The sequence below is a fragment of the Macaca fascicularis genome, chromosome 17 (assembly GCF_037993035.2).
Source record: "Macaca fascicularis isolate 582-1 chromosome 17, T2T-MFA8v1.1".
NCBI classification, from domain to species: Eukaryota; Metazoa; Chordata; class Mammalia; order Primates; family Cercopithecidae; genus Macaca; species Macaca fascicularis.
This window is the reverse complement of record NC_088391.1, coordinates 1,429,518-1,446,094: the sequence shown is the minus strand read 5'-3', so window position 1 is coordinate 1,446,094 and position 16,577 is coordinate 1,429,518. Positions and strand designations below refer to the sequence as shown.

General features: G+C 50.6%; 1 protein-coding gene across 11 annotated transcripts in view; it reads right to left on the bottom strand.

Annotated features, from left to right (window-relative positions):
- Positions 1-16,577, bottom strand: part of CRYL1 (crystallin lambda 1) — a 172,930-nt gene that overhangs the window by 14,540 nt on the left and 141,813 nt on the right. For 10 of the 11 annotated variants that reach the window (XR_012426712.1, XM_065532941.2, XM_074021665.1 and 7 more), the window contains one exon: positions 15,532-15,655. Coding sequence is in view for 10 of the 11 variants with exons in the window: in XM_065532941.2 (XP_065389013.1) it covers positions 15,532-15,655 (124 nt within the window). In the remaining variant the exon portion in view is untranslated. Of the gene's footprint in view, positions 1-12,479; positions 13,521-15,531; positions 15,656-16,577 lie in introns of those variants that run through there. The other variant, XM_065532937.2, reaches the window with a different exon arrangement.

The window sequence follows — 16,577 nt, the reverse complement described above, 5'->3', positions numbered from 1 at the left end:
ATAGAAGAAGATATACATATGGCCAAAAAGCACATGAAAAGATCCTCAACATCATCATCAGATAATGTCAATTACCATGTTAGGATATCTTCACATCCACTAGAATGGCTAAAATTGAGAAGATTAATTGTGTTAAGTGCTGACAAAGATGTGAAGCAACCTAAACTCCTTTTTTTTTTTTTCAGACAGTGTCTCATTCTGTTGCCCAGGCTACAGTGCAATGGCACGATCATGGCTCACAGCAGTCTCAACCTCCTAGGCTCAAGCAATCTTCCCACATCAGCCTCCTGAGTAGCTGGGACCACAGGTGCACACCACCACACCCCACTGATTTTATTATTTTTAATTTTACAGAGACAGGGTCTCTGTATGTTGCCAGGACTGGCTAAAACTCTTATACCTTGCTGGTAGGAATAGAAAATGGTACTACCATATTGAAAAAGAGATTGGCCATTTCTTGTAAACATAGACTTATAATACCATTCATGTGTTCCATTTCTAGACATAGTAATAAAAACATGTTTTCGTAAAAAGACTTGTACGCAAAGATTCACAGAAGCTTAATTCACAAAAACCAACACTTGGGGGTTAAAAATAAAACTGCCCAGGTATCCATCAACAGGTGAATGGAAAAACCATGGAATGTTCATACCATAGAAACTCTACTGCTCAGCCGTGAAAAAATGAACTTGACACACACCTACACATGGTGACTCTCAAAAATATCACTCTGAGGGCAAAATAAGCTGGACACAAAAGAATTCATGCTGTATGACAACACTGACATGAAGTTCTAGAGTTGGCGGAACTAATCTCTGGTGATAGAAATCAGATGAGTCGTTGCCTGGGGCAGGGGTTTGGAGGGAAAATTGCAAAGAGCACAGGAGAACCTTACGTGGAAATGTTCCATATCTTGATTGGCATGGTGGCTACGTGGTTGTACACATTCGTCAAAATTCACTGAAGCATACACTTAAAATGTGTGCATTTGATTGCATGTAGTTATACCTCCACAAAGATGGTTAACTCACACACAAAGACCTTCCTCAGATGCAGTCACCTGTGGACTCCTCTGTCACACGCTGGCAGGTCTTCATGTGGCTGTCACAGAAATTGGTTCCGAGATTTAGCAACCACACAACCACAGTAACACTGAACAGGACTCATTTGTGTTGGGTTTCGATATACGCATCTTGGAAGTCAGAAAATTACTTTGATTTTTCAACAGATTCTGAATTTAACCTCAAAAACACTTTTAAGCGTGGCTTTAAATTTTCCATGCAGTGGTGCTAAATTTTCCATGCAGTGGCGCTATGCCTTGGAGAAACCACCAATCTTGTGTTAGTTCCCCAGAAAAGAGCATTTTAAAAAGGAAAAGACAGCCTGAGCGACACAGTGAGACCCCATCTCTACAAAATATATTTCTTTTAATTAGCTGGGTATGGTAGTTCAAGTCTATAATCTCAGCTACCAGGGAGTCTGAAGCAGGAGAATCTTTTCAGCCCAGGAATTTGAGGCTGCAGTGAGCTACAACAGTGCCACTGCACTGCAGCCTAGCAACAGAGCAAGAATGTCTCAAAAAAAAAAAATCAGTAAAAAGAAAAGAAGAAAAATTTAGGGCATTGCATTACAGAGCTGCGCATGATCAACTTTTTGTCTCAGTTTACATAGTATTTTCTATTTGAAACAATGCTTTGAAAATATCTACAAATGCCAGGTTATCAGTCTGCCATAAAAATTTTTTTTTTTAAAAGAAAGAGCTAAGAACAATCAATTCTCTTGATCCTGCTCCAACCAAATCAGGCTCACACATATCCTGCCGTGTGTTCAACTTTCTTCTGTTCCTGCCCTTTCACCACCAAACAAGAAGGCAGTCAATCCAGAAAGGGTGGATCATGTTTTTAAAAAATCTCATCTTATTTTTTCACCAACCTCAGAGATCACTCCGAAGGTCAATATGACAGGGAATTCTGGAAAGGTGGTTGTGAAAAGGTAAACATGGCCAGGAAATTCCTAGGTGGCCTAAGAGACAGCTGGGCTGTGGCTGTGACTCAGCTGCAGAAGTACCTGTTTTACTCCGTGAGGGGTGTGTTTGTGTGTGTGAACAGTGCCATCCTCCTTCCATTCTCTTCCAGGCACTACCCCTACCACGAGGGCCATCAGACAATGGCCCAAGCACATTCCGAAGGACAAGTCTGAGGCTCAACAAATTCAATGTCAACAGCCAGAAAGATGGGATTAAAATCAGATGTCCAAGTCCAGATTGGCGAGTTGAAATAAAAACAATCCTATTATGCATCTCCCAGTGAAAAAATTACCCAAGCCATGGTCTACCCAGCATTCTTGTTCATTGTGCGAGGTGTCTGGCAAAGTATACCAAGATTTTTAAAATTTCCTATCAATTTACCAACTACTTCCTCTTCTACTAATTTATCCTAAGTAAATCTTTACTGATTTATAAAGTTTTTTATAAATTTACTAAGTAAATCAGTAAAGATTTACTTAGGTTCATGTACAAAATACCCTACGCAGAATATTGTCCATCGACAGTATCCCAACTATCTGACAATATGGATAATTGTAAAATAAACTATGCCAATTATAAAAATACTATTCATGCAAAACTAAATGTGTGGTCTTCCCCTCTGAACCTGTCCTCCCTAATGCGTGGCAATAAAGTGTAGTGTGTTCACTGGAGGTCTGAAGTTAGACTGACTACAGGCAAATCCTGGCTTTGGAACATTCTAACTGTGTGACATTGGACATTTACTTAACTTACCTAAGCCTTGGTTTTCTCGTACGAAAATAATAAGGCTACCAGAGAATTCAGTAAAATAATTAGTGAAAAATGCTGACACATAATAAAGGCTCAATAAATGTTCCATGGTGAACAGGTTCTATGCAAACCTATTTCCAAAGTCCAAAGAAGCTGAGGGGACAAAGAAAAAGGCTGACACGTCCAATTTCTCAGAAAGAAATGTTTAACAGGGACTTGCGAACAGAAGCCCTGTCCCCAGCGGCTGTGGGACAAGTTGGTGGATTCCTGCGCCATCACCCTGCAGACCCAGAGCTTACGTCCCACAGGTGAGGAATGTGTGGGACAGGGGAAGTGGACCCCTGAGAGACAGGTAAGAATTCTATGTGAATCTGCCTAAGGGTAGGATTTCTGATCAAGGGCATTTTGACCTAAGGGCAGGATTTACAGCAGCAGTGTGAGTAGAGAGCTTAGAGGCATTCCCAGAAGTTCACACAGCTCGCATCCAAGACGGGGTTGCTTTAGCCTCCGCAGTGTTGCTGCTGGTAGCTTTGGTTACACACAGAAATCACCGGGGATGCTTTAAAAATACTGCTGCTTGGGCTTCCATACCCAGAAATTCTGATGTAACTTGTCTGGGATGGAGACTCAGCATCCGGATCTGTCAAAGCTCCTCTGGCAGGTTCTGATTCTAGTCATGAGAAAGTCACTCACTTGTACTCGACATTAGTCCTGCTAACAGCAACGACAAACCCTTCTCAGAATATAATCAGCAACCGTTTGAAGACACAAGAAACCAACCCGAAGCAGGCACACACCTCATCCTGGACAGAAAAAGAGCCCATTAACGAGCCCCACATTTAACCGGCTTTCCCTGGAGGACGCTATCCGGCAAGGCAAAACAGGCAGTCAAGCAGGAAGGAGTGATGTTATCGGGCTAAAAGGACACAGATTGAAGTTCAGAGCTGGCATCCTATCTGGAAACTGAACAGCAAAATCCCAGAAAGCAGGAAGAAAGAAGGAAACCACAAAATTAGTGTAAAATGCCCCTGGGTCCTTGGCTGACTTATGAACTGTGCACGGAGTACACGAGGAGACACCTAGGAGCCCAGCAGAAAGCAGCAGCTTGGAATCCAAAAAGCTGCATCTCAGCAGGTACCTACTGCTTAGAGTTCTGGGTTCGAGTCCCACTTAGACAGGCTTTGGCACACACTACAGGCTCTCCCTGAAAAACTAGCAGGACCACACCTTAGGAGTAAGAACCACGTCCCAAAACTAAAGGCTATGACCTAGAATCATGACAAACCCAACGAACAAACCCTAAATCCAGGCTTTCACAAGAGCTACAGGACCTGCCAGCAATGTAAGTGCCTGCCGGAACAAAACAGCACATTGTAAAGGAAGATAATGTAATTCAGTCTCTACAACAAATCCACAATTCCCAAAACAATAATAACTTTTAAAAAAAGACACTAGACTAGCACAAAAACAGAAAATGTGGCCCATAATCAGGATAAAAGAAACAGACCTGTAGATCACCTAGATGTTGAATTTAGCCGATGAGCAATTTAAAGCAGCTATTATAAATATGTCAGCGGCTATTATAAGTATGTCAGCTGGCCGGGCGCGGTGGTTCACGCCTGTAATCCCAGCACTTTGGGAGGCCAAGGAGGGCGGATCACCTGAGGTCAGGAGTTTGAGACTAGCCTGGCCAACATGGTAAAACCCCATCTGTACTGAAAATACAAGAACTAGCCGGGTGTGGTGGCGCACGCCTTGTAGTTCCAGCTACTCAGGAGGCTGAGGCAGGAGAATCACTTGAACCCGGGAGGCAAAGGTTGCAGCGAGCCAAGATCGCGCCATTGCACTCCAGCATGAGCCACAGAGAGAGACTCCGTCTCAATAAATAAATAAATAAATAAATAAATAAATAAATATGTCAGTGGGGTTACAAAGAAGGGTGAAAAGAAGGGCAAAAAGACAGAAAATCTTAGCAGAGAAATAGAAACATTAAAAAGGAAACAGATGGAAATTCTAGAATTGAAATTAACTGGAGAGGCTCCACTGGAGACTCTACACAGCAGAAGAAAGGATTGTGAACTTGAACACAGGCCAGTAGAAGTTATATCCACTTTCCAAAGCACAAAAGGAAAAAGAAATTTAAAAATCCGAACAGAAGCATCTGAGTCCAGTGGGACAATAACAAATGGCTCTGAGTTGACCTGACTTGCCCCGCTGCTCTGGAGAGCTTCCTTGTTTAACGGTATCCTCTTTCTGAGTTTTTCAGATCGTGGCCCAGAACTTTCTCACAATCTTGCTTTATCTCCTCTCTGCCTTTAAGATTTTTATATATACATTGTTGTTCGTTTGTTTGGCCTTGGTAGAAGTTCAGATACCTGATCATAGGTTTATTTAACAAGTATTTGCTGAGAACCTGCTTAATGCTAGATGCTACGGGGAACAAGATGATGAATCAAGAATGACTGATGTCCCGCAATAAACATACGTGTGCATGTGTCTTTATAGCAGCATGATTTATAATCCTTTGGGTATATACCCAGTAATGGGATGGCTGGGTCATATGGTACATCTAGTTCTAGATCCTTGAGGAATCGCCATACTGTTTTCCATAATGGTTGAACTAGCGGCTGAACTTTATTGCGGCACTATTCACAATAGCAAAGACTTGGAATCAACCCAAATGTCCATCAGTGACAGACTGGATTAAGAAAATGTGGCACATATACACCATGGAATACTATGCAGCCATAAAAAAGGATGAGTTTGTGTCCTTTGTAGGGACATGGATGCAGCTGGAAACCATCATTCTTAGCAAACTATCACAAGAACAGAAAACCAAACACCGCATGTTCTCACTCATAGGTGGGAACTGAACAATGAGATCACTTGGACTCGGGAAGGGGAACATCACACACTGGGGCCTATCATGGGGAGGGGGGAGGGGGGAGGGATTGCATTGGGAGTTATACCTGATGTAAATGACGAGTTGATGGGTGCTGACGAGTTGATGGGTGCAGCACAGCAACATGGCACAAGTATGCATATGTAACAAACCTGCACGTTATGTACATGTACCCTAGAACTTAAAGTATAATAATAATAAATAATAAAATAAAATAAAATAAAATAAAAAAGAATGACTGATGTCCTTAAAGAATTTGCAGTCAGCTAGGGGAGTCAGAAACAAGAGCACTGCGGCTGCCGGGCACAATGGAGACACGATGCATGTAAGTTCAAGCAGAGTTTCAAGGAAATTGGCAGGGACAGGGCAGGCTTCAAGGGGGAAGTGGCGCCGGGAAGCCTGAGCAGGATTTGGGCGTTCTGACGTGGAGACGGCATCACCTTCTTCTCCTTTAGTTGTGTCTGGCAGAGGCTGCTGGGAACGTTCTGAGATCACATACCAGCAGCCTCCTAACCCAAGCCGACCCAAAAGAGACATGCCCCCAAGAAAGGATTCCGGACTTCACCTGGTGGCCTGTATTTCTAGTATTTCACAATGTGCACATGTCATCTAGCCTCTACACAAAAATACCGAGTGCAGCAGAGGAAACATTCCTCTGACCACAGCCACTCCTCTGTGGAGCCCCTTAGATTAATCCTCGTAAGAGGCCTGAGACAAATTTTCATCTAATACATATTTTTCTACAGCCTGCTCCTGTAATAAAAGAGAGAAAGAAGAAGTGAAGTTATCCTGGGAATTATTCAGGTGAAAACAAAACCAAAACAAAACAGAAACAGTAGTATGGTTTATCTGAGGACACAAAATTAGAAGGCAATTTTTCCAAAAAGGTAAGGGGATCATTTCAGATCTTCACGGGGGAAGAAAGAGAGAATGTCAGCCCAGAGCACGGGACTGGGCAGGCACCCCAGTACCCTCTGGGCCAGGCTGGCTGGGAGCCCCCACGCTGGGCCCAGGGAAAGGCCAGGCTGGCTTTAGTGTGGCCCAGGTCCCAGAGCCTTCCTCTGGTTTGGTTAGGGAGCTGTGGGGCCAGAAGGAGCCAGAATTTTAGGGGGGAAAGTGAATTCTGAGTCAGTATGCTGGGTGGGGTGGTGACCTAACACACTTGGGCCTAGAGATCTGAAAACGCAGAAACAGCAAGGGTAAGGGAAAGGGAACAGAAGGAACCCCACTGCAGCCAAATACAAACCACCTTCCCCAGAGGAGGCTAACCTCTTCACCAAGGAATAAAAGCACTGGCCACCAGCTGAACTTGAAGGGCACCTAGGACCCACTGCCCTCCTTCCTCTCTGCTTCTTCCCTCTTTTCTTTCTCCCTTTCCTCTCCACCCCTCCCCTCCCCGAGTCTGCTACTTTCCCTGAACCCTGGACTGATGTCCTGGACAGGAGGGACTTTCGAGCAGGGTGCCAGGTGTCCTTGTTGGGTCCGGAGTTGGTTCCTTCCGGTAGGTTGGTGGTCTTGCTGACTTCAAGAATGAAGCCGTGGACCTTCACAGTGAGTGTTACAGCTCTTAAAGGTGGCAAGGACCCAAAAAGTGAGCAGCAGCAAGATTTATTGTGACCAAAAGAACAAAGCTTTCACAGCATGGAAAGGGGACCCTAAAGAGTTGCCTCTGCTGGCTGGAGTGACTGGCTTTTATTCCCTTACTTGTTCCTGCCCATGTCCTGCTGATTGGCCCATTTTACAGAGTGCTGATTGGTCCATTTTACAAACCTCTAGCTAGCTACAGAGCGCTGATTGGTGCATTTTTACAGAGCACTGATTGGTGCATTTTACAAACCTCTAGCTAGCTACAGAGTGCTGATTGGTGCATTTTTACAGAGCACTGATTGGTGCATTTTACAAACCTCTAGCTAGCTACAGAGCACCAGTTGGTCACTTTTTAAGGAGCCCTGATGGCTGCTTTTTGTTTTTTTGTTTTTTTGTTTGTTTTGAGACACAGTCTCACTCTGTTGCCCAGGCTGGAGTGCAGTGGCGCGATCTTGGCTCACTGCAAGCTCCACCTCCCGGGTTCACGCTATTCTCCTGCCGCAGCCTCCAGAGTAGCTGGGACTACAGGTGCCGCCACCTTGCCCGGCTAATTTTTTTTTTTTTTTTTTTTGTATTTTTAGTAGGGACAGGGTTTCACCGTGTTAGCCAGGATGGTCTTGATCTCCTGACCTCGTGATCTGCCCAACCTCGGCCTCCCAAAGTGCTGGGATTACAGGTGTGAGCCACTGCGCCCGGCCTGATCAGTGCATTTTACAAACTGCTTGTAAGACAGAAAAGTTCTCCAAGTCCCCACTCGACCCAGGAAGTCCAGCTGGCTTCACCTCTCATCGTGACATGGGAATCGAACCTGTCCAGAGCCACCTTAAAGATAGGGCATTATATTCCGTTCTCCATTTGCTGTGAAGCACACTGTGTCATTTTCGAACTTGGTTAAATTTAGTCCTAGAAAACCTCCTGGGATCCGCAGCCCAGAATCTAATCTCAACCCAGCAGGTGGGCATGAGTGTGCGGTGCCAGGATGCTAGGGTCACTTGTTGAGTCATTGCTTCATTCAAGAATCTGAGGAACATCAGCGCTGCCCAATAGAACTTTCTGCCATGATAGAAATATTCTATATCTGATCTAGCCCATCGGTTCCTGCTGTCCCCATGTGGCTGTCTTAATGTTATTTAATATTAACATATGCAAGGAGACACCACTCCAACAGAAGGGAGGAGGCTCTCACCCTTGTGGAGCTGAGTTTCCAGAGAAGAGTCAGAAAATAAAGTTACCACGTGAACAAAACATCAAGGAGTTTCATAAGCACCAAGAAAAAAATAAACAGGCTATCATGCTGGAGAATGTCAGTGAGCCCCCTGGAGTGGGGGGCTCCCGGAGGCCCTTCCAGAGAGAGAACATTCCAGCAAAGACCTAAAGATAAGAGGGGCCAGCTACGTGAGAATGTTTCAGGCCAAGAGAATCCCTAGAACAGAGCCAGGGTGGCTGGAGAAGGGAAGTGGCAGGGCGGATCTGCAGGGTCTCGCAGGCCAAGGGAAGTCTGGGTTGTACTCTAAGACCTGGGGCTTCCCCTCTCTCCGCAGGGAGGTTTTAAGCAAAGGGTGGGACCTGACACACATGGTTATAGGTCACTCAGGCTGCCCTTGCAAAAGAGATGAGAAGGGGCGGGGGGAAGAAGGTTCTTGTTTGGATCTGAGTCCCGTCAGCCCACCCAGGCTTTCTAGCAGGAAGTTTGTTGGAGATGTTGGCATGGAGCAGGCTGAAGAGACAGACTGACCAGTGCTGCAGCCCACGGAGCCTTCCGAGGAGCCTCACCAGGCGCCCCAGACTCGTCCTCGGAGAACAAAACGGGGAGCCTGTGCCACGTACCCCAGCCCTCCTTTGGTCATGGGCGGCCCTGTGGGCCTGGGCGTGGCTTGTGCAGAGTGGGGAGTAGGGAGGCTGGGGGGCCACCTCCCGCTGTGGTCAGGGCAGGAAGCGGCTGGAAGAGTCGCAGGCAGAGGCGGTGGCGGGCCGTGCTGCGCCAAGCAGGCTGCCAAGAGGGCCCATGCCCCTTGCCACAGTCCAGACTGGCGTTCCAGGCACCGCCCACGCGAAGAGGGACTCCCGAGGCCCAGTTGTCGTCCTGGTGGGAGCAGGGAAAGGAGGTCGGATAGAGCTGGGTCCCAGATGGAGCGGAGCCCAGGCCTGCCTGGGGTTCTGTGGAACTAGTCAGGGAAACTGAGGTAGAGCCTCAGGCCAGGCAGCCCTGGAAAGGGTTAAGGGGAAGCCAAAGCTGAGTGGGGCCAGCGCAGGAGTCACCAGGCTTGCAGTCGCGAGGCTCCTCCCTGCTGAGGCTGGCTCAGGAAAGCCGGGAAGGGAAGCAAGGAGTTGGGGGAAGAAGGGAGGTGAGGGATGGGGGGAGGAAGGGAGGCGAGGGGTGGGGGGAAAGGGAGGCGGGGGGGGGGTTGTCAAGGGAGGTGAGGGGTAGGGGGGAAGGGAGGTGAGGTAGAGGGGAGAGGAGTGGGGGAAGGGAGGCGAGGGTTTGGGGGGAAGGGAGGTGAGGCATCGGGGTGGGGAAGGGAGGTGAGGTGGAGGGGAAGGGAGGTGAGGTGGAGGGGAAGGGAGGAGAGGTGGAGGGGAAGGGAGGAGAGGTGGAGGGGAAGGGAGGAGAGGTGGAGGGGAAGGGAGGTGAGGTGGAGGGGAAGGGAGGTGAGGTGGAGGGGAAGGGAGGAGAGGTGGAGGGGAAGGGAGGTGAGGTGGAGGGGAAGGGAGGAGAGGTGGAGGGGAAGGGAGGTGAGGTGGAGGGGAAGGGAGGTGAGGTGGAGGGGAAGGGAGGAGAGGTGGAGGGGAAGGGAGGTGAGGTGGAGGGGAAGGGAGGTGAGGTGGAGGGGAAGGGAGGTGAGGTGGAGGGGAAGGGAGGAGAGGTGGAGGGGAAGGGAGGTGAGGTGGAGGGGAAGGGAGGTGAGGTGGAGGGGAAGGGAGGAGAGGTGGAGGGGAAGGGAGGTGAGGTGGAGGGGAAGGGAGGAGAGGTGGAGGGGAAGGGAGGTGAGGTGGAGGGGAAGGGAGGTGAGGTGGAGGGGAAGGGAGGTGAGGTGGAGGGGAAGGGAGGTGAGGTGGAGGGGAAGGGAGGTGAGGTGGAGGGGAAGGGAGGAAGAGAACTCTCGCAGCCCGAGGGGTTGGGCGCACTGCACCGGGAGGCACCCTGCGGAACAGGTGCACCCCGGGGGTCCGTGCTGGGGCCGGACCTGGAATTTTCCCGTGTTCTCCCCGTCCTCCTCCTCTGGACTCCATAGGCTTTTGCCCTCCCTCCCAGCGCTGCCCGCATCACCCCTGCCTGGCTGGCTTCACCTCTCGGGGGCACCGACGCCGCGCAGGCCTCCCCGTGCAGCCCGAAGCCCTTTCAGGTCCCGCCGGGCCATCTCCTCGCCCGCCTGACGCCTCCTTGGCTGAACGGTCTTGCGGGCGCCTCGAACCCCGCACGGCCGGGGACAGAGCCGCGTCCCCTGTGCCGTCTCCTGCGCCCCCTCTCACGGCGGGGAGCTCAGCCCCGCGGGGTCCCTGGACGCGGTGCTGACCTGGAGGCTGCGCAGTCCCGGAGCTGCCCCGGCCTCGGCTCTTCCCGCCCGCCCGGGCCGAGCCCACCCCGCGGAAAGCGGCCTCGGAGGGTCGCAGGCGTTCGCCGGGCGGCGCCAAGGCAGCGACAGTCCAAGGACCGGCGGGACGCCGAGGGCCAGCAGCGCCCCGCCCCGCCCCGCGCAGCCCCGGTGACCCGCAGAGGGCCGGGCCCACCAGCCCCACCCCAGACCCCGGACCCCGGAGCGCCCAGAACCGCGCAGCGCAGCCAGCCCCGACCGCAGGGCGCCGACTCCACAGCCCCGGGACGCACACCACACACCACACACAGCCCACATACACACACCCAGTACACACCACACACACCTCACACACACACCACACACCACACACCATACACACACTCAGTACACACACCACACACTACACACCATACACACACCCAGTACACATCACACACCACACACAGCCCACATACACACACCCAGTACACACCACACACACACCACACAGCACACACCATACACCACACACCTCACACACCACACACCACACACCATACACACACTCGGTACACACACCACACACTACACACCATACACACACCCAGTACACATCACACACCACACACAGCCCACATACACCCAGTACACACCACACACACCTCACACACACCACACACCATACACACACTCAGTACACATCACACACTACACACCATACACACACCCAGTACACATCACACACCACACACAGCCCACATACACACACCCAGTACACACCACACACACCTCACACACACCACACACACCTCACACACACCACACACCACACACCATACACACACTCAGTACACATCACACACTACACACCATACACACACCCAGTACACATCACACACCACACACAGCCCACATACACACACCCAGTACACACCACACACACACCACACACCACACACCTCACACACCACACACACACCACACACTACACACCATACACACATCACATACACACACCCAGTACACACCACACACACACACCACACAGCACACACCATACACACATCACATACACACACCCAGTACACACCACACACACACACCACACAGCACACACCATACACACATCACATACACACACCCAGTACACACCACACACACCTCACACACACACCACACACCACACACCATACACACACTCAGTACACACACCACACACTACACACCATACACACACCCAGTACACATCACACACCACACACAGCCCACATACACACACCCAGTACACACCACACACACACACCACACAGCGCACACCATACACCACACACCACACACCTCACACACCACACACCTCACACACCACACACACACACCACACACTACACACCATACACACATCACATACACACACCCAGTACACACCACACACACACACCACACACCACACACCATGCAGGCAGATCTGGGGCGGGACCGCACAACTGTGTACAGGGAGAGCATCTGCTTTGCATCAGGATGCTTGGGCTCTCGATGGTGTACAACCTGCCTGGCTCTACTGGGCAACCGGACAACTTACAACTTACAAATGCTGGGGCCTGTCAAACACACGAAACCAGCTGACAGAGGGCCGGGAGGTCATCTCCTCCATGCACATGGCCACACGGAAGTCCCCACAGCAGACAGAGACCGCTCGATATAACAGTGTCAAGGTGTTTGGAGTAAAAATAACACATGCTTATGGTGATAGTGACGGAATAAAGAAAACCATAAAGAAGAAAATCAGAATTGCCCCAAAACAGGCAGGTTTAACATTTCTGTGTGCTTTCTTTCAGGTGCTTTCCACCTAAATATCCGTATGTAAGTAATGTCCGGCTCTCCTTCTGTGATAGGCCAAGGCCCTCTTTCTTCTAAACTGACCTATTTTCAAGGTCTCGAGAGATTAGTACACCATCTCCTCCTTCAGTAAGAAGCTCCAGGCCGAGTGTGGTGGCTCACGCCTGTAATCCCAACACTTTGGGACGCCAAGGTGGGTGGATCGCGAGGTCAGGAGATCGAGACCATCATGGCTAATACGGTGAAACCCCATCTACTAAAAATACTTAAAAAATTAACCGGGCGTGGTGGCGGGCGCCTGTCGTCCCAGCTACTCTGGAGGCTGAGGCAGGAGAATGGCGTGAATCTGGGAGGCGGAGTTTGCAGTGAGCCGAGATCACCACTACACTCCAGCCTGGGCGACAGAGCAAGACTCCATTCAAAAAAAGGGAAAAAAAAGCTCCAGTGTCAGCAGCCTTTACCACTTGAGGAAACACCTTTCACACTCGTGATCTACACTTAGGGGTGGGGTTGAAGCCCCCACATTCTGCCCCATCCTCCAAGGTGCGACAAGTGGGCAGTTTCCCCATGTCCACCAGCCTGGCAAAGGGATGCCACCCTCCCCTGACTGGGAGCTCCGCCTGTGTCTGTGGCCTTGCACTTAGATCCTGCTGGGTACCTGCTATGAACAGCACTGGGGCTGAGGGCCAGGGATGCAAAGAGGACAAATGCAGAGTCCCTGGACTCAAGTCCCTTCCTCAGGCTTCCAGCGTGTCACTCCGTGCCCGAGACGCTTGTGTGAAGATGGCTTGGTCTTCTCTAGGTGCCTTTGCTGTGTGTAGAACCTTCACCAATGATGATATTTTGTGCCATATTTACATACAGGATATCTGGCAGCCTGTTTGTAGACGTTTCTAGCTTTTGCCTACATAAAAGGGAGAGTGATACAAGGAAAATGGAGAAAGATCTGAAGAGACAGTGTTGACACACACCGAAGCGCTTGTAACCCTCCTCTCAGTTGCCCCATGGACTATGCTAACGTCTCTGATGTCAGCCAGGCTAGAAGGAAGCCAACAGAACTAGAAAACGCTGGACCGCTATATGGCTTGGGGGTTTAATCAGTGCTTAAGTTGCCCTTTGCACTTAGATGTGAGGTTGGTCTCAGGGTGAGGCCCATAATGAAGGTAAACCGTGATGACAGGAAATGAAATGAGCACAGGATGAAGGCGAGCCCGCTGCACAAGCCCTGTGGGGTGGGATGTCTTCCAGACACACACAAAGAGCGTCGCCTTTAAGGGGCCAGGGCTGGAGGTCCAGGCCACCCCGATCACAATACGCTTTTCTGCCATCTGCGGCTCCTCCCTCCTATGCCCTTTCATTCTTTCTTCCAACAATTATTTCTTTTTTCTTTTTTTTTCTTTTTTTTTTTTTTTTGAGACAGAGTTTCTTTCTTGTCACCCAGGCTGGAGTGCAATGGCGCGATCTCAGCTAACTCTGCCTCCCAGGTTCAAGCAATTCTCCTGCCTCAGCCTCCCAAGTAGCTGGGATTACAGGTGCCCGCCACAATGCCCGGCTAATTTTTTGTTTTGTTTTGTACTTTTAGTAGAGACAGGATTTCACCATGTTGGCCAGGCTGGTGTCGAACTCCTGGCCTCAGGTGATCCACCCGCCTTGGCCACCCAAAGTGCTGGGATTATAGGCATGAGCCACCGTGCCTGGCCTCAACAATTACTCCTTTGGTCCCTTCTATGGACCTGATGCTATTCTAGGTTGTAGGAATTCACCTCTACTAGGCTTTTCTTCTCTCTTTTTGGACTGACAACGGAAACATCACCTACTTTAGGAAACACCCCGACAGCCCTTGTCCCCCACCATCATTCCCGGGTGCTCCTGGGACACCCACCCTGTGCATGGCTCTGTGGTTGCACTTGCAGCTTTAAATTATGCTTTTCTCTTCATGTGTGCGTCTTCCCCACCAGACTGTGAACTTGTCACGGTCAAGGTCAACACAATTCCATAGCCTCAGACGCCTACATAGTCCTTGCTCTAAACACATTTATTGAATAAGGGAACTGTGGCAGAATCAGCCACAGTTCCCTTATTCATCTCTTTGAAGACAAAATGGTGACAACAGAGTGTGGAGGGAGCCTAGGCACCGGTCTTGTGTTCTTCCCCATCACCATGAAGGGCCAAGCTTCTTCCCACGGAACCACAAGCTCCCTCCCCTAGGCTGTCACGGCTCAGCAGCGCCCACCACACCCCTGCTCAGACACCAAGCTAGCAAGCAACCTTCTGGTCATGGTTGGGTCCTACTCTCCTGCCCACCCATCTTCTCCATCCCAGGAAACGGCAACTCTCCCTCCATCCACAGAAGAGTTGTCCTTGACATTTGCGTTTCTCTCATTCCCCACATGCTGTCTGTCCATCCTGTTGGCTTTATCTCCAAGACAGCTCCAGAATCTGGCTGCTGCTCCCCTCCTCCTCCTCCAGACCTCTGCTGCCATCCCTGACCAAGACAGTGGCAAGAAAGCTGGACTCCCTGCTTCCACCCCAGCCTCTGGACAGTCCCTCTTCCACCCAAGCCAGAAAGGGGTTTGAGAAACAGAGCGAGATGGCGCTGCTCCTCTGGCCTCCCACCTCACAGAGTATGAGCCAATCCTCCTGTCAGCCTTCGGCTCCCACCCTTCCTGTCTTGGTCTGTCCCCCGCCACCTTCTCCATCGCTCACTCCTGCCACTCAGCCTTATGGACCATCCAACTGTCCCTTGGACGCACCCCTTCACCCTGACCTCTGGGCCTCTGCCCTTCTGTTTTCTCTCCCTGCAGCGCTCTTCCCTAGAGCTCCCCGTGGTCTGGTTGCACACTCCTGTGGGTCTCTGCACGAATGTTATAATCATCTTCCTTGATTACCTCTGTAGAACTGCACACACACCCCACCTGTACACCCTGTCCAAGGTGTGTCTCTCCTGCTCCAAGCAAGGCAAGGCTGAGAAATGGGCACAGACCAGAAGAGACTGGGTGACGGAACAATGACATGCAATGTGAGCTCCTGGATGGGATCCTGGAACAGAAAGAGGATACTTACGGTAAAACTGTCACATGAAATTATACAGCCGCTAAACTAACAAAGCAAACAAATGCTTTGGTAGCCGGACCCCAGGGACGGCAAACTGAAAAGCAGAAAGGCCTCCATAAGCCAGAGGTGGTTGCTTTGAAGCCCTCCCACTTACATCTGAAGGGCCTGTTGCTTGGGTTTTGTGTGAGGTTAGGCTCACATACCCCGCTCTCCCTTTAGTTGTGTCTTGGGCCAATTCCTGGCTCTATCCAGCTGTTTCCGTAACTGTCTTCCTGAAGCTGGGCCTAGAACCGTAAATGAGCTCGCTGCTGCTCTCAAGCCTGAAGAGCCTGCCTTTTCAGCCCTTACATGAGACTCTCTGGGCACTCCCACAGCCGATCACTCCGCATTGCACACTGTGCGTGCTTCAAGCAAGATCATGAAGCTTCTGTCTGCTTCCTTCTGCCAGAACATGCCTGATATCCACACAAAATGCCTGACAGCAAAAGTGGGAAAATAGAACTTATACGAATGGATGTCCCTCAAAGTCATGCAGAGGTCCGCCCTGCACGCTGGCGCCAGTGCTGCCCAGGGCTGCCGTGGCCGCTCCTCTTGGCATGCATGGCTGAGGGATGCCATGAGCCCCGCAGGCCATGGGTGGGGCCACCTGCACCCCATGCCCCCCTCATTTCAGCGACCCCACATCTGGGCCTGGGAACTGCAGATGGCCTTGGCCGGCTCATCAGGGGAGTCCTGCAGGCACAGGGGACGGCACAGTGACAGGGCCAAGACCCGGGAGTGAGCAGAAGGAAAGCAGCCAAAGCCGGAGGCTCAGGGAGGAGCGCAGGCCTGACGGAAAGGAACTCTGTCAGTAGGTCACAGGGTGTGAGGGGTGAGGGATTTAGTCACCAGTTAAGGAATTTCTGAA